This window comes from Fundulus heteroclitus, chromosome 22 (assembly GCF_011125445.2).
Source record: "Fundulus heteroclitus isolate FHET01 chromosome 22, MU-UCD_Fhet_4.1, whole genome shotgun sequence".
NCBI lineage: Eukaryota > Metazoa > Chordata > Actinopteri > Cyprinodontiformes > Fundulidae > Fundulus > Fundulus heteroclitus.
Window position 1 is genome coordinate 9636401 of NC_046382.1, and position 20573 is coordinate 9656973.

A 20573-nucleotide genomic window follows, 5' to 3' on the forward strand; every position below is an offset into this window, starting at 1 on the left:
AAGGTTTTGCTTGAGTTTCCAATTCTTCCCCTGATCTTCTTACCCCTACTGTGCAGAGTGGAACAGTTGGTAGCACTGTTTCCTTGCAGCAGGGAGGTCCTGGGTTTGAATCCCGACCTGGGGCTTTCTACACAGAGCCTGGGGCTTTCTGCTGGATATTCCAGCTTACTGCTCTGCCTGCAAGCAGAATTATCGCGAGAATCCGTGTTCAGCCGTTTGTGACCAAACCAAAAACGGTCCAATCACGTTGCAGTATTATGGTTTAAGGCGGGACATACAGCTGTGACGAAAGCAAGAGCTGCCAAACCCACAACCGACCCAACATAAACATGGCAGCTGCAGCTCTCACATCTCTTTAGTCAGAATCCACAATTTCATTTTTGAAAGAACAGCCGCGACGTGTTGTGGTTTCTAATGACGCCTGCTGCTTACATCTTCATTTCTTTCCGTGATTGGTTAACCCAACCTTTGGTAGGCGGGCTCTGGGTGTCAATTTGCCCAATCAGCTGGGAAAGTTGTGCTGAATGTCCCTCATTTCCCTGAACGGATTGGAGCAGTCCCAGATTGATAACAGGTAGAACATGGAGTACTACGCGGTATCAACCTGGCTTGCCAGGTTACCAGCCTCCTCCTACAGTTTAAAGACATGACTGTGAAGTTATTTGGTTTTTCTAAATTGCTCTTAGGCGTGAATGTGCGTGAGCATGGTTGTCTGTCCTGTGTGTTTCTGCAGCCATGTCCAGCTGTCATGCAAATTATCAGCAAACTTTTTAAATGTGTTACCAAAAGGAAAATGCAAATTAGGCAAGGCAAGGCAAGGCAAATTTATTTATATTGTACATTTCAGTACGGAGACAATGCAAAGTGCTTTACATGATTAAAATACAGAAAAAAAACAGAATATAAGCAAGTAGGAAGAAAATTTAGAAATAAAATAGAACATGGAAAAATAGTAACTAAAAGCAAACATTAAAACAGTTGGACTACAAAGTTGAACTAATGATGTTTCAGGAAAACAGTTTTACTAGAACAGACAAAGGCAATCCTAAACAAATGTGTTTTTTATCTTTATTTAAAGGAACTCAGGCTTTCTGCACTTTTACAGTTTTCTGGAAGTTTGTTCCAGATAAGTGGAGCATAGGAACTAAATGCTGTTTCTCCGTGTTTGGTTCTGGTTCTGGTTCTGGTTCTGCAGAGCAGGCTGGAGCCAGAAGACCTGAGTGGTTGATACACTGATAACAAGTCTGTGATGTATTTAGGTGCTAATCCATTCAGGGATTTATAGACTAACAGAAGTATTTTAAAGTCTATTCTCTGAGATACAGGGAGCCAGTGGAAGGACTTTAGAACTGGGGTGATGTTCTCTACTTTCTTAGTCTTAGTGAGGACGCGGGAAGCAGCATTTTGGATCAGCTGCAGCTGTTTGATCCTCTGGTTTGGAGTAAATTAAGTAGGCTACGCAAAGCGTGATTTCATCAGAAGCTAACGTTACACAGGAAGTAGAGGTTACAAACTAGCATGGACCACACATAAAAAAGGAGGGCTTTCCAGGCGTGACTTGCTTTGTGGGAAGCTGTAATTATTCTGCCGCCTCAACCTGTACTGGTGATGTGACGTGCAGTCCGGGGATGTAGAGGAAGGAATGCAATTCTATGAGTGTTATGGGAATATCTGGGAGGACGGCGACAGCAGAACTAGCTGATCAGTCATGAGAGGTAAATGTTCGCTGGGTCAAATGTGTTTCCATCTACCGATTTGCGCAATAACTATTTTTCCCAAAATCCAAAAAGCACCTCGAACAAGGGTAAAAACTTTTTGAAAGATCGAGGGAGTCGTGTCCATCAACCTTTCTCTAAAAGGGACATTTCAAGAAACGTTGATGGAAACACGACTCTGGTGGACTGGCGACCTGTTCAGGGTGGACCCCGCCTCTCGCCCAATGAGCACCAGAGTTAGGCCGTGTTCCTAACGTTGTTTTTTAAGTACTACTACATTTTTGACCCCTCTCCTTCTCCATCTATCCCAGAAATCGCCGAAGTGGTGCTGGCTACTTTTGAATTTCTTTAGATAGTTGAGTGCTGACATTATTTATCATTGTAACATTGTTTATCATCATCATGAGAAAAAATCCTGGGTTCAAACACAAGCTGAGGCGTCTCTGTGGGGAGTTGGCTTTTTTTTTTTGCCAGTGGATGTGTGGGTATTCTCAGGTACAAGTTAGACTGACTGGAGATTCAAACTTTTACTTAGGCAGGAATTAGTGGGTAAATGTTCCAAAAAAAGTAAAAAACAAAGCAACTGGACTTGTTTTTCGTAGTTGAAGACGTTTCGCTTCCTCTCCAGGAAGCTTTCTCAATTCAAAAAGTCTGGAGTAATGTGGAGTACCAAGCTTTATACTACTGCCCAAAACAAAGGCCTTGTAATGGCTTAGATAACATGCAAATTCAACCGAAACAGGTTGAATTGGCAGTAGTATAAAGCTTGTTACTCCACATTACTCCAGACTTATTGAGAAAGCTTCCTGGAGAGTAAGCAAAATGTGTTCAACTACGAAAAACAAGTCCAGTTGCTTTGTTTTTTACTTTTTTTTTGGAATGACCATGGCCTGGATGACTGAGAATCTTCACCAGCCTAGTGGGTAAATGGTTCTTGTCTTGTCTAGTATATGTTGGACCCCTTGTTGCATATGCATGTTCTTTCCCCTGAGTAAGAACAAGCAGATTTAAGCAATTTATCAATAGTATTTTAGTTAAGATTAATCTCTAGCAGGAAGTGTTGACTGAAAGCAACTTTAATTGAAAAAGTGCACTAAAATCCCCACGATATTACCGCTCCCATCACACAACTGCATAGGTAATTTGATCACGAAATCAGGCTTTTTTTTTTTTTTTTGGACTTGTCAGAATATCATGTGCTATGAACATCACAACTCTGTCATGCCGTATACAACACCTCCGCACAGCTGCTATGGAATGGATTCAGATGTCAGACAAATGTTGCAGCAAGGATGGGATAATAACAGTGCTTAAGCTTACGCTAGGGTATGCTGACACTCTGTCAGCAACGATGAAGATGCACTTACCTCGTCATGGCGAGGTAAAACGTGGGCAGGCGTCAAAACCATAACGCACAAACTTCAAAGACTTGACGGGACTTAATGTTCCTCCAAATTCATTTATTTCTTCGTGTTTAGATTGGCCACATATTCTTTAGATGTGCCGACGCACTTGGCAAGATAGAAAACCTCAAGCAGCAGAGGAGTGAACATGAAAATATGAAAAGATTTAAAACTTTAGTTTCAGTATCTAAACAGAAATTTTAAAAAATGAAAACTTTCAAACTTTTGTGCTAAGTGGTGTTTAAAAAATGTGATTATTTCCAGCCTTATTTTTACCCTACGTCAGCAAGTCTCTTGGTGATTTGCATTGAACTTCAAAATAAGTTCAGTTGTTGTTTAAGAATTAAACAACAGCAAGTTGCATAAGGTATTTCATTTTAAAAATGAAAAAATCAACAACACTTAAATATTTTTTAAATTGATTATGAATGCAGGAATAAATGCAAGTAGGCACAACCACGTTTGTAAAAGTATGTAAAAAATAAATAACACTATGTGTTTATATGCTTAGAAAAATCATTGTTTCTCTGCCTTTTGAAAACTTATAGGTTGGTAGTGTTATGAATTTGGATGGACCCAAAAGACAACCCGAAAACAGGTCAGTGACGCTTTGATATTTTATTAAAAGAAGGGGTTGCACGGCCCTTGCTGCGTGCGGCTCACGCTCGGCGGCTGGCAGCTCCTGGAGACGAGACGACAGGTTAGTGATCAGCGGAGCCAGATAGAAAGGTGGACTAGAAGCTGGATCACTAACCTGGTGGAGAGTGGGCTTGTCGGGGCTTCTTCTGGCCCCTGAGGGCGGCAGAGTCCGTGCAGGATTATCCAAGGTCCTTTGTCCGAGTCCAGTCCGGGTCCGATATCGTGAAGGCGACTGATTAGGCAGAGGTTTCCAAGGGCAAATCCGAAAGGGGGGTTCCAGGTCCAGGTCCGAGTCAAAATCCAAAAGAGCAGGCAGTTTAGGGGACAGGCAATCTCAGGTACTCACAGGCTGAAGGTCGGTACACGGGTGAGCAATCCAAATCCAGAGACTGACAGGCAGAACTCAGGGCGGGCAGACAGGATCCGAAAAGGGCAGGGCTGGCTCGAAAAACAGGGCAAAAACAGGTCGGGCTTCAGACTGACAGACAGGTTATTCAAAAGGCTGGAAGTTCTCACCGGGTTGGCTCAAGACGTTCTGGCACTGGAGGCTGAAAGGCACGGAACCTTTATACTGGTGAGGTGGAGCCGGAACAGGTGTCAGCAATTAACAGCCCCAGTGCCAGGAACGTTACAGAGCCCCCCCCTCAAGGGCGAATTCCAGGCGCCCTGGGCTGGTCCGGATGGGCCCTGTGGAAGTCGCTGATTAGAGATTTATCCAAAATATGGCGGGAGGGAACCCACTGGCGTTCTTCAGGCCCGTAACCCTCCCAGTCGATGAGGTACTGGGTGCCCCGACCCCATATACGGGACTTCAGGATCTTCTTAACGGTGTATGCAGGGGAGCCATCAACCAGACGGGTGGGAGGTGGGGGCGTGGCGGTGGGAACCAGACTGGAGGTCTTGACAGGCTTGACCCGTGAAACATGAAACGTGGGATGGACTTTCATAGCAGGAGGCAGACGGAGACGGACCGCCACAGGATTCACCACTTTGGAAATGGTGAAAGGCCCGATATACCGGGGTGCCAACTTCTTACTGTCGACCTTCAGGGGAAGGTCTCTGGTGGACAGCCAAACTCTGTCTCCAACCTGGTATTGAGGGGCAGGAACCCGCCGACGGTTGGCTGTGCGGGCCTGATTCTGGGAGGCAGCAAGAATGGCCCTCTTGGCCTTCCTCCAGGCGCGTTGGCACCTTAAGGCTGAGAGACGGGCAGACGGGACTCTGGACTTCACCTCTTCAGTGGCAAACACTGGCGGCTGGAAGCCATAAACCACGTAGAACGGGGAAAGACCAGTGGAGGAGGATGGTGTGGCATTAATGGCGTGCTCCACCCAGGGTAAATCTCGAGCCCATTAAGAGGGGTCAGACTGGCAGAAGAGGCGAATCTTAGTCTCAACCTCTTGGTTCATTCTCTCTGATTGGCCATCTGTTTGAGGGTGGAAGCCTGAGGAGAGGTTTACAGAGATGCCAAGCATGGCGCAGAACTCCTGCCAATAACGGGCCACAAATTGTGGACCCCTGTCTGAGACAATATCGGAAGGCAGACCGTGGAGCCTGAACACCTCCTTGGCTAGGATCAATCCCATCTCCTTGGCTGAGGGGAGCTTAGGTAAAGGGACCAAATGGACCATCTTTGAAAAACGGTCTACAATAGTGAGGATAACAGTGTAACCGTCAGAGGGTGGGAGGCCAGTAACAAAGTCCATCGAAAGGCTGGACCAAGGCCGGGAAGGGACAGGCAGGGGACGGAGCAGACCTGCTGGGGGACGACGGGAAGCCTTAGCCTGGTTGCAGGGTGAGCAGGCGGAGACAAACTGGCTGACATCTGTGGTTAGGGAAGGCCACCAAAACTGGGAGCGGATGAGCCTAAGGGTCTTACTGATGCCGGGATGACCATATAAGCGGGAGCTGTGGCAGAAGTCGATGACCTTAGGCCTGAGGTGATGGGGAACGAATAACCTGTCCTTGGGGCAGGCCTTGGGTACCTGAACGGACCCAAGAGACTCCCTTACCTCTCTCTCTAACCCGAGGCGGGAGACAGCACACCTAACTGTGTCGGGTAAGATGAATGCCCGTTCTTGGTCGAGATCTTTCTCTGAAGTCTCGAACACCCTGGACAGAGCATCGGGCTTGCCATTTTTGGATCCGGGTCTGTAGGAGAGGGTGAAGTCAAAACGGCCAAAAAACAACGCCCACCTGGCCTGTCTAGGGTTGAGCCTTTTGGCAGTCTTTAAGTATTCAAGGTTACGGTGGTCAGTCCAGACCAAAAACGGGAGCTTGGAGCCTTCTAGCCAGTGCCTCCACTCCTCGAGAGCTAACTTAACAGCCAAGAGTTCACGATTGCCCACATCATAATTCTGTTCAGCCTTAGACAGCCTTCGGGAAAAGAAGGCACAGGGGTGAATACGGCCGTCAGTGGATTCTTGGCTGAGGACCGCTCCAACCCCAGAACTTGAAGCATCCACCTCCACTATAAACTGCCTCTCTGGGTCAGGAGAAACAAGAACCGGGGCAGAGGTGAAAAGACTCTTTAGGCGCTTGAAGGCCTGGTCAGCCTGCTCGTTCCAAGCAAACTTAGTCTTGCTGGACGTGAGTGCGTGAAGTGGGGAAGCAACCTGGCTGAAGTTTCGAATGAACCTCCTGTAGAAGTTAGAGAACCCCAGGAACCTCTGGAGCTGCTTTCGATCTACAGGCGTGGGCCACTCCGTGACGGCCCGGACCTTGGCCGGGTCCATTGAAATCTGTCCAGGGGATAGAATGAAGCCGAGGAAGGAGGTCGATGATGAGTGAAACTCACACTTCTCAGCTTTTACATAAAGCTGGTTCTGGAGGAGCCGGAGAAGAACTGAGCGGACATGTTGTTTGTGGAGGGTTAGGTCTTCAGAGTAAATGAGGATGTCATCTAAGTAGACAAAAACGAAGCGGCCAATCATATCCCTTAGAACATCATTTACCAAGTTCTGGAAAACCGCTGGGGCATTGGTTAGGCCAAAGGGCATCACCATATATTCATAATGGCCCGTTGGTGTGTTAAAAGCGGTTTTCCACTCATCTCCTTCCTTTATGCGGACCAAATGATAGGCATTGCGTAGGTCCAGCTTAGTAAACACCTTGGCTGCTTGGACCTGGTCAAACGCAGTGTTCATTAATGGGATGGGGTATCGGTTTTTAACCGAAATGCTATTGAGCCCCCTATAATCAATACAAGGGCGAAGGGAGCCGTCCTTCTTTCCGACAAAAAAAACCCCCGCCCCTGCAGGAGATGAGGAGGGGCGAATGATGCCGGCCCTTAGGGACTCATTAATGTAGTCCTGCATGGCTTGGGACTCGGGCGGTGATAATGAGTAAAGACGCCCTCTGGGCGGAACGGTTCCGGGTAATAAGTCGATTGCGCAGTCAAAGGGGCGATGAGGAGGAAGGCTCGTGGCCTTGGCCTTGTTAAAAACCTCCTTCAAATCATGGTAACAGGAAGGAACCTTGGACAGATCAGGGTAGTAATCAACTTCCTTACCCTCAGAGGAACTAGGTGGCTGAGCAGAAAGCAGACACGATTCAGAACAGGAGCCAGCCCAGCCCGTAACTTCTACCCGCCGCCAGTCAATCTGAGGGTTGTGTCTTCTGAGCCATGTCGCACCCAAAATAACTGGGACCTGCGGGGAGTCAATAATCATAAAAACCAGCTTTTCTCTATGATTACCTCCCATAGTCAGTTCCAAGGGTTCTGTGATGAGGCGAGAATGGTTCAGTTCGTGGCCGTCCAGGGCAAGCACACTGCGGGGGGAGGAGCCATGCAGAAGAGGGATGTTCAATTTCCTGGCCAACGCCTCATCCATGAACTCAGTGTCCGCTCCAGAGTCGATGAAGACGGATACCCTGTGGGACTTAGAAGGAGTGGTTAGAGTGGCCGGAAGTAACCGGTCGGAGGGGACAGAGAGTCTGGTGTAGCTCAGTAGGGATTCCCTACCCCCTAATGAGCTTGTTCCTTTTACCGGACAAAACCGTGCTCGGTGACCCGCTCCTCCACAGTAGAGGCAGAGACCCAGCTGCAGCCTACGCTGGTACTCCTCCTTAGGCAACTCTGCCTTTCTACGTTGCATAGGTTCCGGTTGCGGCGGCTTAGGAGGAGCAGAGGATGAAACAGAGGAAGCAGCAGCAAAACGAGGGTGATTTGTGGAGGTTGAACGACGCTCCCTCCGTCGCTCCAAGAGGCGGAGATCAACTCGCGTAACAAGCTCCTCGAGCTGTTTCAGCGACTTGGGATACTCCCGGGTGGCGAGCTCATCCTTTATTTTCTCGTTTAAACCATGAATAAAAACATCCATGAGAGCAATCTCATTCCACAAACTCTCTGCTGCCAGTAAGTGAAAATCAATAATGTAGTCTGAGACGGACCTGTCCCCCTGTCTCAGGGATAAGAGCCCCCTAGAGGACTCCCTGCAGGGCAGCACGGGACTGAAAACTCGAGTCAGTTCTCTAGAGAAGTCATGATACGAGTGGCAAATACGTGCATCATTTTGCCACTCGGAGGTGCCCCATAATCTGGCTTTACCGGCCAACAGAGAGATAACATAGGCCACCTTCGACCGTTCAGAAGGGAAGGAGGACGGTTGCAGCTCGAAGTGAATTTCACATTGTGTCAAAAAAGCCCGGCAATGCTCCGGATCGCCGCTAAAAGAGCCTGGCGGGGTGAGACGCGGCTCAGGTACGGATGACGCAACCGGAAGTGACGGGCCGCTCGGAGGAGCTGTTTGCGGAAGTGGAGGGGACGGGTTGCGGAGGTGATTGAGGATCTCCGAAACACCGGATTCTAGCTCCGAAATAGATTTTTCAACCCCCGCGCGCCACTGAGCCTCGGGTGAAGGATCCATTATACTTTGGCCAGAACGTACTGTTATGAATTTGGATGGACCCAAAAGACAACCCGAAAACAGGTCAGTGACGCTTTGATATTTTATTAAAAGAAGGGGTTGCACGGCCCTTGCTGCGTGCGGCTCACGCTCGGCGGCTGGCAGCTCCTGGAGACGAGACGACAGGTTAGTGATCAGCGGAGCCAGATAGAAAGGTGGACTAGAAGCTGGATCACTAACCTGGTGGAGAGTGGGCTTGTCGGGGCTTCTTCTGGCCCCTGAGGGCGGCAGAGTCCGTGCAGGATTATCCAAGGTCCTTTGTCCGAGTCCAGTCCGGGTCCGATATCGTGAAGGCGACTGATTAGGCAGAGGTTTCCAAGGGCAAATCCGAAAGGGGGGTTCCAGGTCCAGGTCCGAGTCAAAATCCAAAAGAGCAGGCAGTTTAGGGGACAGGCAATCTCAGGTACTCACAGGCTGAAGGTCGGTACACGGGTGAGCAATCCAAATCCAGAGACTGACAGGCAGAACTCAGGGCGGGCAGACAGGATCCGAAAAGGGCAGGGCTGGCTCGAAAAACAGGGCAAAAACAGGTCGGGCTTCAGACTGACAGACAGGTTATTCAAAAGGCTGGAAGTTCTCACCGGGTTGGCTCAAGACGTTCTGGCACTGGAGGCTGAAAGGCACGGAACCTTTATACTGGTGAGGTGGAGCCGGAACAGGTGTCAGCAATTAACAGCCCCAGTGCCAGGAACGTTACAGGTAGTTTGAGTTTAAATGTAAAATTATAAATTATTTTCTTGTCACAAGATGCGTAATTGCTGACGTTATTTAGGATGTTGAATGCTTTCTGAATCTGAAATCGACAGTTAATACAAAGAATATAGAGCAAAAAATAAATTCAGTTCATATTTATTACAATATGTCAATAACACATCAGCTTATTTCATATCCTCACACATGTGTCCACAGTGGCCAAAACAGAAACCAGTATTATAACCCAACTCAGTTGAGTGAGTGTGAACAGCTGACTTTCCTACCTGGACTCGTCCAGCGCCAGCTTTGCTCCAGTCTTATTTCAACGCCGTCAAATGCCGTCTCATCGTCCCCACGGCAGGACGGGGCCTCGCTTCCCTCCCGTACTCCAACAGGGCGAGATGCGTGAATGTTCCCGTTCAGATCGACACATCTGGGCAGGCAAACTTCTATCTTCCCTCTGCGGGCGGCGGGGGCGAAGGGTGGAGTGAAGGCTGCCCTTTTCACAGCCTTTGATGAAGCGCGCTCATTACGCTCCCTGCATGGGGCGCTTCAGGAGACAGAAAACATACAGTGCGCTCAAAGCTGCTGGAAACGAGTGAATTGATTATCAGTCATTATTGAGATGATAGCGCTAATGATGTCCACTTAGTGATGCTAAAAGACCAGCAAAAACATCAATAGGATATACAAAGATCAAGCGCTGAGCATAAAAGTTTTAAAGAGCAATCAAAGCTTCCTAATCACTAACATACTGATCTGAAACAACACTAAGAAGACAGCTGACAAATCTCAAAGCAACCATCCTGCAATATGCATCAATCAACGTTCAATCTTAAAATATATGCTTGTCCTTTACATGTTATGTTTGTACGCCAGCAGTGGCTTATGCAGGTTTTCAGTGTGGGCGGCAGTTACCATAGACTCCAGAGACAATTTAGACTGCTGGTGTTAGTTTGTGCATTAATTGCATACGGCGTAAACAACCTCAGATAAATTTGTTTTATGGCCATGGAGCTGCATCATGTGAAGAGGAGGAGAAGCCGTGATCAGAGAGGACTGCGTTATTGCGCATTTCTGTTGCTCAAAACTCACAGGGAAAAAAAAAAAGTTCTCAGTTGTTTTTGCCGCCCATGGGACAAAGTGACAAAACTTTTGTGAATAATATAGACAAGGCAGAAGAAGTGTAGGATTGTCAGAGCATAAAGTGAAACATTAAGCTGCTAAATGGAGTTTTCTGTAGAATCAATCGAACTCACTTTAGATACAGTTTGTTAATTACAGAACAACAATTTATGGTCAGTTGACTCATTAGTTTTGCTATTTTGTTGTAAATCAGTTAACCAACATCAAATAAAAAAGCAAGTTTCCACCCACAATATCTATCTATCTATCTATCTATCTATCTATCTATCTATCTATCTATCTATCTATCTATCTATCTATCTATCTATCTATATATAATTGATTTATTGTCCCACAAAGTGGACATTCAGTTGTGACAGTGGCAAGAACACAAACGGTTACACGCAATTTTTAGCAATGGGAAAAAAATAAGAGGAAAGAACAAACTTTTCTAATCTAATATTAGCTCTATAGAAACACCAAGAATAGAAGACTATAAAGTAAACACCAGAGTAAATATTGCACTGTGGACAAGTTGTAACAGTAGAAAAGACTCTAGCCTTTTTTCATGGCCATAACACACGATGCCATGATATGCAATGTGCATGATAATGCAGCAGCCTCCTGGAGTAGCTAAGGCATGTGCAAGTTACCTTAGCATCTGGGTACAGTGTAAATAATAATCGGATCAGAACCTGTGCAACCTTCAGCACGATGTAAACAGTTATTGAGTCTGTTGGGAGCAGCAGAGATTATAAAGACAGCAGCCGGGAGGAAGGACCTGCGGAAACGCTCCTTAGAGCATCTGGGATGCAGCCGTCTGTCACTGAAAGAGATCTCCAGCTCTGCAGCAGCTGCATGCATGGGATGGGAAACATTGTCCATCAGTGATGTGCTTTTCCTTACAGTCTTTCTTTCTGCCACCACCTGCACTGCGTCTGGGGAACGTCCCAGAACAGAGGTTTCCCTAATGAGCTCATCCAGCCGCTTCCTCTCAGCTACAGATCAGCTGCTGCTCCAACAGGCCCCACAGAGTTAAAGCAAGTCTTCAGGAGTGATCCCTGCACTCCAAACAACCTTGGCCTCCTCAGGAGGTACAATCTGCTCTGGCCCTTCTTCTTAAGAGCATCAGTGTTGTGAGTCCAGTCCAGTTTGTTGTTCAGGTCAACACCCAGGTACTTAGAAGAGTCTGCTGTCTCCACATCACTCAGTTTACCTGTGTCAGCGAGGTGGGTCAACGCAATTGTCATAAAAACCATGACAACACCCACATTACAGCCTCCATCCTCCCCATCATTTCACCCAGAGAAACATAGTAGTAAAAAAAAATGTAAATGTTGCCAATAAGAAGATGAAAATTGTTGAAAGATAAACCTGTAAAGTATAAACCCTTCCAACTTTAAAGTTATTCAATGATTCAGAATCTATGTCAGAATGTGTAAAAAGTCACTTGCCCTCCACAGAGTTTACTAATGTCAGCTGATCAGCTTGACAGCTAGAGCCTATGACGTCACCGACCAAATTAGACACATAGAAGTATTAGCCGGTTCAAAATCATATTTTTTTCCCAGTTGGGTTTTTATTGGCAGCATACATTTTGCAAATGGAAAAAAAAGAAAAGAAAAACCATCAGCATCTCTTTATAACATAAAATCACCAGCCTGCTGACACAAAAACAAGACTGAACATTTTACTGTTATCTGAAACATTTTTGTTGTCTTTGATGGACTCAAGCAAACCTCTATAGTAAAACAAAAACATCTAAATTTAACAGAGATTTCCAAGTCAAATGGGCTTTATTTGCTGTTCTGCTCTTTACAGATCCACAATCAAAATATGCCAAACTTGTTAATTTGCTGGGCTACCAAGCCAGCCTGGTGGTTGAGGTTTGTGCCGTAAAGCGTGACTCGCACGTTGCCTCCGTGCATTATTTCTTCTGCCTGACGCTACAAGGCAAGGCAAATTTATTTGTGGAGCACATTTCAGTACAGAGACAATGCAAAGTACTTTACATGATTAAAATATAGTAGGGGGAAAAACGGAATAAAAGCAAGTAGGAAAAAAAATTAAGAAACAAAATAGAACATGGGAAAATAGAAACTAAAAGCAAACATTAAAAACAGTTGGACTACCAAGTTGAACTAATGATGTTTCAGTAAAACAGTTTAACTAGAACAGTCGAAGGCAATCCTAAACAAATGTGTTTTGTGCAAAGAGGCTTTATATCCTCAATTTATCCTCTTGGACTGCAGCCGCTTCTAATCGATGGACTTCTCCTTCTGGTAACATCTTCAGTTACACACGCAGCAATCCTAAAAATCCTAAAAGTTTCTTGGTGGTACACAAATGATCAACTGAGTGATTTAAGATTCCTCCAAACAATATTATAGATTGTGTGCAAAAAGTTATTACTTTTGCACATTTGGCAAGCCTGAAGTTGCCTTGAAACACTGTTGCTGATTTGTAGCAGGCTATAGGCTAAACAGAATAACAAAATGTACAGTGTTGTGGAAAAAAATACTCAGTTTTTTGCTTTCTTGTCACGCAAATGTTTCAGATCGTCAAGGATATTTTAAAATCAGACGAAAGTAACCCGAGGTAACACAGATGTTTTTTTTTTTACTACACATCTCATCCCAAAGGCTTCCGCAGTTCTAAAGAACTGAACTGAAATGAAGCCTTTTGGATGAAACAACAAAGTCCAGTTGATCGTCATGTCCTGGATGATGGTGAATCTACATCAGCATCAATAAAGTTCTGGCTTCATCTGTGAAGAACGTCTTTTCCCACATATTAGCTGCGTCCCCTTGTGGCAAACTGGACTTCCGAGAGCAACAATGGCTTTCTTCTGGCCACATTTGAGCGGTGCGAGGCAAATTGTTTCCCTGTCAACAGATTCTGCCACCGGAGCTCGGTCTTCGTCATCCTCTTTGTTCTCTGTTCACTAACAAGCCAGTGGAGCCTTCGCAGTGCAGCTGTGTTTATACTGAGATTAAAGTTAAAGCGCGTTCACCTCCTTCACCAGCTGCTCGAGAACCTCAACAATTCAGTGGTGGAGGACCTCCTGGTGTACTGCTGCACTGTGCGGTTCTCCGGCTGCTCTCAGGAGAACAGGAAGAACCTGCAGCGGGTGGTAAGGTCAGGGAAACGTGTCTTTGGATCACAGCTGCCCCCTCTAATGGACATTTAAACATGCAAACTCCAGAAGAAAAGCAACACCCTGGACACAATCATTTCTTTTTTATTGTGCACAACAATGACAATAAATTCTCCTCTATTTGTTTCTATTTAATAAATTACACGCAGGTGACCATCGTTAACAGATTAGGACATTTCTGCAGGCACTGGATTTCATTTAGGGGCATCAGAGTAGAAGAGACTGAATATACAGTAAATGTAGGACACTTTTTACAGATTTATATTTACAAAAATATGTGAAAACAATGTACATTTTTTATCCATCTACTTCCCAGGTATGTAATAATTTCAGTTGGTATATAAGATAAAACCCCAATACCACATATTGGAGTTTGTTTGAAGAAAGAAAATGGAAAAACAAATATTCAAGGGACATGAATCATTTTGCAAGGTGCTGCATTCAACACATATTCCAGCAAACAATATAGAATAAGTGTAGTAGGAGATCAAATACCTATTTTTGTATGTAAATGACTAATTTATTGAACAGAATTCGCGAACAACATCTATTGTCAGCCTGTTGACGCTGGTGGCAAACAAGACACTGTGACCTGCTCTGCTGACTGAGACGACAGAGCAGAAGAGAGCAGCAAGAGCGAAGCAAACGGGACCTGCCCCCGCTCACGTGAGCGTCCGTTTCCAGAGTAAATAACCGTACGAAGAAAATCAAAGAAAAGACCTGCTCACAGTGTTGAGCAGCGGTGGTTCACCAGGCTGTGCAACACACCCAGCAAGTCATCTTCCCAGGGCAGATGGCAGAATTTCTCCTTCACAACACTGGCAAACTGGCAGTACTGGAGTCCCTTCAAAGAGAAAAGGTATTCCCCTGGGGAAAAAAAATTATGAAAACGATTATTTTCACAGGAAAGTGTAAATAAATAGTCCAATAAGAAGTTACTTTAAGCTCAGTTCAAATGGTAACTGAGCTTAAATGAGCATAGGGCAAAGAAAACAGACAGTGCACTGGCATTTGCTTTCTAAAATTGCAGGGATACAACAATAAGGCATAACATTATGTTCCCCGGAGACTTGTTTGTGGGCGGATATATTTGTGAGCAAGTTTAAACTTTGTCCTTCAAGTTAACATGAAGCAAACATCGTAATTTGAGAGGCAAAAGGATTTGAGAGACTGTAACCAGGGTCAAATTGAGAAGGCTCAAGGGCTGGACCAGAGAACCACTGAAACGACAGCTTATGTGGGTGTTCCCAGTCATTAGTGGTCAGTATCTATCAAAAAGGTCCAAGGGGATTCTGTGAACTATTCACAAGGTCAATGATGCTCATCAGGACTTCAGACTGGCCTATATATTCTTAATCAATAGATGAGCTACTGTGGCTGAAGTGGTTCTGGTAAAAAGGTGTCGGAATTCTACATTTTTGACCATTCTCCTTTGCACATTTGCCCATAATCTTAAATCCTTAGTGATGCTCTATTTGTTTTACAAACACCTTGCTGGGATATGCAGTCCCTCCAGTAAGATTTGGTTATTCCTCAGGTTCTCCTCCCGGTGAAACATGCCTAAAAAAGGAGCATCCTGATCAGTTCTCCAAACAACACCAACTGACTCCTTTCGATGCAGAGAAGCAGAGGCTCTACTTTGGAATATCCCCTGATAACAGAGCTCCTCATCCGATCTCTAAGGCTGAGCCCGTACACCCTCCTAAGAAAGCTTTTTTTTTTAGCTGACTTCTCTCCGGGATCTCATTCTTTCGGTCGAGATCCATACCTCACAAGCATAGGTGAGGGTTGGAACGTTGATTGATGGCTAAATCGAGAGCTTTGCTTTCAGGCTTAGTTCTCCCTTCACCACAACAGACCAGAGCAGCGCCTAGATTACCGCAGACAAAGCCCCAGTCTGTCCTTCTTCTACCCTACCATCGCTCCTGAACAACACACCAAGATACTTAAAGTCCTCCACTGAGACCCTACCCAGAAAGTCCAAGTAGAATTTAATAATATCTAAATGCATTTGTTTGTGATAAAAAGAGCAGAAAGGGTAATGATAACAGAGCAGAAAGGGTAATTTAGAAAACGTATTTAGAGACTTGTTGACACTAAGACGCTTCTCTTTTATGCAGTTCCCTAAGAGCTTTAGGGATGTTTTTACCACCATCACTAAGCTCCTCAGATGGCATGGCGACAAAAGGAACTTGGGCTCTTGATCAGCCGTTTTTTGTCACAATTTCAGTTGACAGTTAATGTTGGCAAGTTTAGCCAAGCAGATAACCCCTCTATCCCCCAGTTGGTCAAGGCAGATGACTGTTCTGCTGGAGTTTTCCTCTCCACAGTCGCTTCATGCATGCTCAGTATGAGGGATTGCTGCAAAGCCATCAACAATGCAGATGACTGTCCACTGTGGCTCTACACTCTTTCAGGAGGAGTGAATGCTGCTTGGAGAGACTTGATGCAACCTGCTGGGTTTCCTTAGATAGGACATTTTTTTTTGACAAATCTGTATAATCTGATTGGATTTGATTTTGGAAAGTGCCTTGAGAGGACATGTGTCATGAATTGGCGCTATAGAAATAAAATTGAAGTGAATTAGATTGAATAACGTTTTGCAGCCAATTCCTCAGCCAGTTAAAGATCGACAAACATCGGCATAATTGGGATGGCATGTTCTCTTGTCTTTCCTATTTTACAGAGTGGCTACAAGGAAACAAAACGAATGAAATGGCTATACGTCCTGTTAAAACTTCAAGAGCAAAGTAAAAATTATCAAAGAGCTTTAGTTACATTTATCCTGCAGGAGTTGTTCAGGTTGCCAATAAGGGATTTTGCAAAAAAAAATCTATTTTAAGTTTTTGAGAGCACTTTGTATACTAAACAAGAAAACATCCATTTCAGCCAACCTTTTAATCACACGTCATGCTAATGAAGCAGTAATGCACAGATATGGCAAGTCAATTTTCGCCCCACATAGCAGGAGTGTGTTGGACTGTTCCAAGTATACGTACCCATGATGATGTCCTGACGGCCATTGTCTAAACATCCCTTAATTGAAAACTGTCCTTTGAGCAGGTCGGTCATGTCCTGCACGGCATGTTGATCTCTGGAGGCAGACTCTCTCTCACCTTGTGCTTTATTATCTGTTTGTCCACAGTACATCTGATGTGCAGGATCATCCAGGGAGCTGTCAGAAATCACTGAGCCACCACTAACACAAAAGAGATTCTGAGTCCCAGGCCTCATGGTAACGCTCATAGAGTCAATAAACAAACCCCCCTTGTCCTCCTGGCCTGTCATTAGGCCTTGCAAAGACTGTGGGACCAAAGAGGGGTTTACATCCAATCCATGTAAAGCCTCAGGAGCCCTGACCTTGACGGGCACCAATGAAAGATGTCCTGTCATGGGATCCTGCCAAAAGAGGTAGTTGTTGAAAATGCCACAGTTGTTGAGGTTAGTGGATAAGGGGGACGAGAGACTGGGAAGAGAGACTTCAAGGAGGGAAATATCAGACAGAGCTGAGGGAGAGTCCTCCAGTATCATGCTGGATGATTTGGAAGAAGTCCTGGTGACTGTGTCATAGTCAGTCAGCTCTTGTGAATTTAGGTTGGCTTTAGAATGTGGTTGATGCAGATGCGGAGAGACATCTAGGCAGCTTTCCATAAGATGAGCGCCGTTCTTTGTCACTCTGCCCGCTGTCCTGTGAAAGAAACAATCCAGTTAAGTTTGAAAACATGCTGTGATTCCGCATGTTCCTTGATTCGATTGAGAATAATTTGCACTGTCTCTCACATACTAATGTCTATTTCCACACTGTTAGCTTCTCAGCGAGTGTTTGGACATTCATGCAAATTACACTTTTCTTTAAGTTGAACATTTCGATTTCTGCTAATCTCTATTTGCACAGTTCTTAACTTCTCAGGGGAAGTTTGTCTGGTGCATCCAGGCAGTCACACTGTGTTTTACAGCGTCCTGTAAACTGACTGCTACCTGACATTTCTGACATCAACATCAATTAACCTGAACATTTCAATTTCTGAAAAATCCTATTTGGACACTTTTTAACTTCTTTGGCAACCCTTGTCTGATGCATTTATACAATTTCCAAGTTTCACATTGTTCTGTAAAGTGACTGGTATCTGCACTTTTTTTTACTTCAACATTTACATTTTATTAGATGCCCACACAAGAATCCACCTTGTACCGCTACAGCTTCAAACGTCCAATCACGTTGCAGTATTGAGGTTTAAGGCGGGACATAGGGTTGCCAACTGTCTCATCACATGATAATCCAAGTTTTATTCTTGGATAGTAGAACAGCAAGAAGTGCCTCGAGTAGCTTATCTTCTTGTGGTTTCTGCTGCTTACATTTTCATTTGATACCGTGATTGGCCAAAAACAACCTTTAGTAGGCGGGCACTAGGTGTCGCTCCGCCCAATCAGCTCAGAGAGTTCTAAGATTCTAAGGAAGTGTTGTCGGTACATTCAACTTGTGTGTTATGTGGGAATTCTGAGCCTGTGACTCACCAAAACTTTATCATAGTTACATAATTAAAATAAAGATTCTTGAGTCTTCATGATTTTGTTAGTTTATCTTCTTGTTTTTTGCAACAGATGTTGTTATTATGTGAAGTTTATAAATGCACCACTTTTAAGCAGATTAACATGATTACACTCGGATGCTGTATTCTTGGTGTCCTACCCTTCAGTGACGGTTCCTAGACGCTCGCTTTCCTCCTCCTCTGTTTCCCCTTCATTGGTCAGGATGATGGGGGTGAAGTGTGTGGCAGTGGAAGTGAAGGCCTCTGGGAGCTGGAGTTCCATATTGACCGGATAGCTGTGGGGAACAGGGCCAGGCACAGGAGCCAGTAGGCTCTCATTGGCCATGGGCACAAAGCCTATACGTGGTTACAACAATCCCAGATACAATATCAGTGATATTGTCTCATGCAATGCACACTTTTTGATTTCAAAGAAGATGTTTATAATGTTTTTGGAAGATCATGACGTTTTTTTGTCTAAAGCTGAAACTCAGACAAAAAAAGAAAACACAAACTGCTCACAGAACATTCTGCACAGCCACGATTTGAAGTAGCAAAGGTATTGCTGTGCTCTCATTGCTAATAAGCACTGATTTAAACAGACTTACTGTTTAAAGTACCTTGCAAAACTATTCATACCCCTCAAACTTTTAAACAATTCCTCTGTTTATGGCAACCATTGTCTTTTATATATATTATCAGATAGACCGACACAAAGTACCAAATAATTGTGACGTGGAAGAAAATTGTATTTTCTTACAAATAAAAAAAACGTGTGGTGTACATTTGTATTAATCTCCCTGGGTAAATGTTTTGTAAAATTACTGACATTTACAGCTACCCGTCTATGTATGCCCATTCTTCCCATTCTTTTTTGACATTTTTTTTTAACAGTGAGACAAGATTAAGAACGTCTGTTAACATCAGTTTTTAAGTCTAGCCACAGATTCCCAATTAGATTTAGGAGTGGACTTTGACTGGGCCATTCTAACAAATGTGTGGTTTGATATAAAACCATTATTTTGTAACTAATTCTGTATAGCCACGTTATATGCCTATAAAAAAAAGACCCAAAACTGTTTGATCAAGTAAAGTTATATACACCAAGCCTCCATCCTGATAATGTTTTGATGGTCTCTTTCTCAAATTGTAACATACCTATACAAATTCTCAGTTATCCGGGTCATCGCAACAGCACACTGGCTTAAATCCGAGGCAATCTGACTGTTGTTCAGTTCTTTCTGAAAATGTTTCGATGCCTATCCAGGAGTCTTTATCAATCCCGTAGGCTTGCACTTTAGCAACCTGCAGTTGGTGTACTGCTGTTTCTAAGGACATGGAAGCCCATCCTTACTCCATTTTCAGATGACGGATTCAAGTGCTCTGTTAGACGTGCACAGTTTGGGATATTATTTCAGAATAAAGAAGGTCAAACAGAAATGCAAGCCGCACTTTTCAGCTTTTAGTAAGATAAAATAAAAAAGGGTGTCACGATTTTGTTCTGTTTTACCAAATGTCAGTAAACTAAAGTAGAGTTAGTGGTTGAAGATGTGAGAAAAGTTCATGAGGTATGAATAGTTTTGCAGTTCACTGGTCGGCACATTTCAATGCAAAATCGTGCATGCTGCATGAGGGCCATTCGTGCTTAAATACGACTGTCATACCACTGTTCTGTTGGGGTTCATTAGTCGAGCACTGCTGATGACCACTTTCACTCAAGTCTTCTGCACGGTGGCCTGTCGAAGCTGGCTGAAAAAAAAAAAAAGACACGACTGTTCATGGCAGTAAAGGCATTAATGTTTTCCCCATTATACAAATCAGACAAAATATGACAGGCATGATACAGGGATTAATTGGCTCCGATTCTGGGGTTTAGATAATCCCAGAAGACAAACAGATAAAACTACAACAGTGTGGATGTGGCTGTGCAGAAAAGCTTACCGGGTGAACTCTGCTGATGAGGTTGCCCCAGACAGTCTCGGCGCTAATCCCCTGACGAGACAGATTACAGAGGCAACTCTGAAAAGGAAGAACACAACGCGGGATCAAAAATGTACTCGGCAGTGCAGTCCGAATAACCAAACTGGAATTAAACCCCATTTAAAAAAAAAGATGCCTTGGGGGTAGTTGGTGCCCATCTCCAGCGGTCATTGGGTAAAAGTGGGGTACATACTGGACCGGTCTGGGCAACACAGACAGACAACCATGCATGCACTTATTCATACCTAAGAGCAATTTGCAGGGACAAATTCACCTGTCATGTTTTTGGACTGTGGGAGGAAGCCAGAGTACCTGGAGAGTAACCACGCATGCACAGGGAGAACATGCAAACTCCACGCAGAAAGATCCAGATCGAACATGGGGTTCGAACCCAGGACCTTCTTGCTGCAAGGCAACTTTGCTTT

At 44.7% G+C, this 20573-nt stretch overlaps 1 protein-coding gene and 2 long non-coding RNA genes across 3 annotated transcripts in view; all 3 read right to left on the reverse strand.

The window, feature by feature from the left end:
* LOC105926147 (kinase non-catalytic C-lobe domain-containing protein 1) overlaps window positions 1-20573 on the reverse strand; it is a 66828-nt gene that overhangs the window by 23502 nt on the left and 22753 nt on the right. The window contains exons 12-22 of the mRNA XM_036125940.1: window positions 20110-20187; window positions 19833-19917; window positions 18330-18525; window positions 16639-17327; window positions 14365-14506; window positions 7455-7630; window positions 5954-6602; window positions 5804-5908; window positions 5514-5692; window positions 4499-5099; window positions 44-177 (exon numbers count right to left, since the gene is read on the reverse strand). Of these exons, the coding sequence (XP_035981833.1) occupies window positions 44-177; window positions 4499-5099; window positions 5514-5692; window positions 5804-5908; window positions 5954-6602; window positions 7455-7630; window positions 14365-14506; window positions 16639-17327; window positions 18330-18525; window positions 19833-19917; window positions 20110-20187 (3034 nt within the window). The remainder of the gene's footprint in view (window positions 1-43; window positions 178-4498; window positions 5100-5513; window positions 5693-5803; window positions 5909-5953; window positions 6603-7454; window positions 7631-14364; window positions 14507-16638; window positions 17328-18329; window positions 18526-19832; window positions 19918-20109; window positions 20188-20573) is intronic.
* Window positions 3722-3981, reverse strand: LOC118557186. The gene is made up of 2 exons (XR_004927687.1): window positions 3873-3981; window positions 3722-3800 (listed from the first exon to the last, which is right to left on the reverse strand). It is a non-coding gene; the product is annotated as an uncharacterized LOC118557186 (long non-coding RNA).
* LOC118557187 lies at window positions 8694-8953 on the reverse strand. Its single transcript, XR_004927688.1, has 2 exons — window positions 8845-8953; window positions 8694-8772 (listed from the first exon to the last, which is right to left on the reverse strand). It is a non-coding gene; the product is annotated as an uncharacterized LOC118557187 (long non-coding RNA).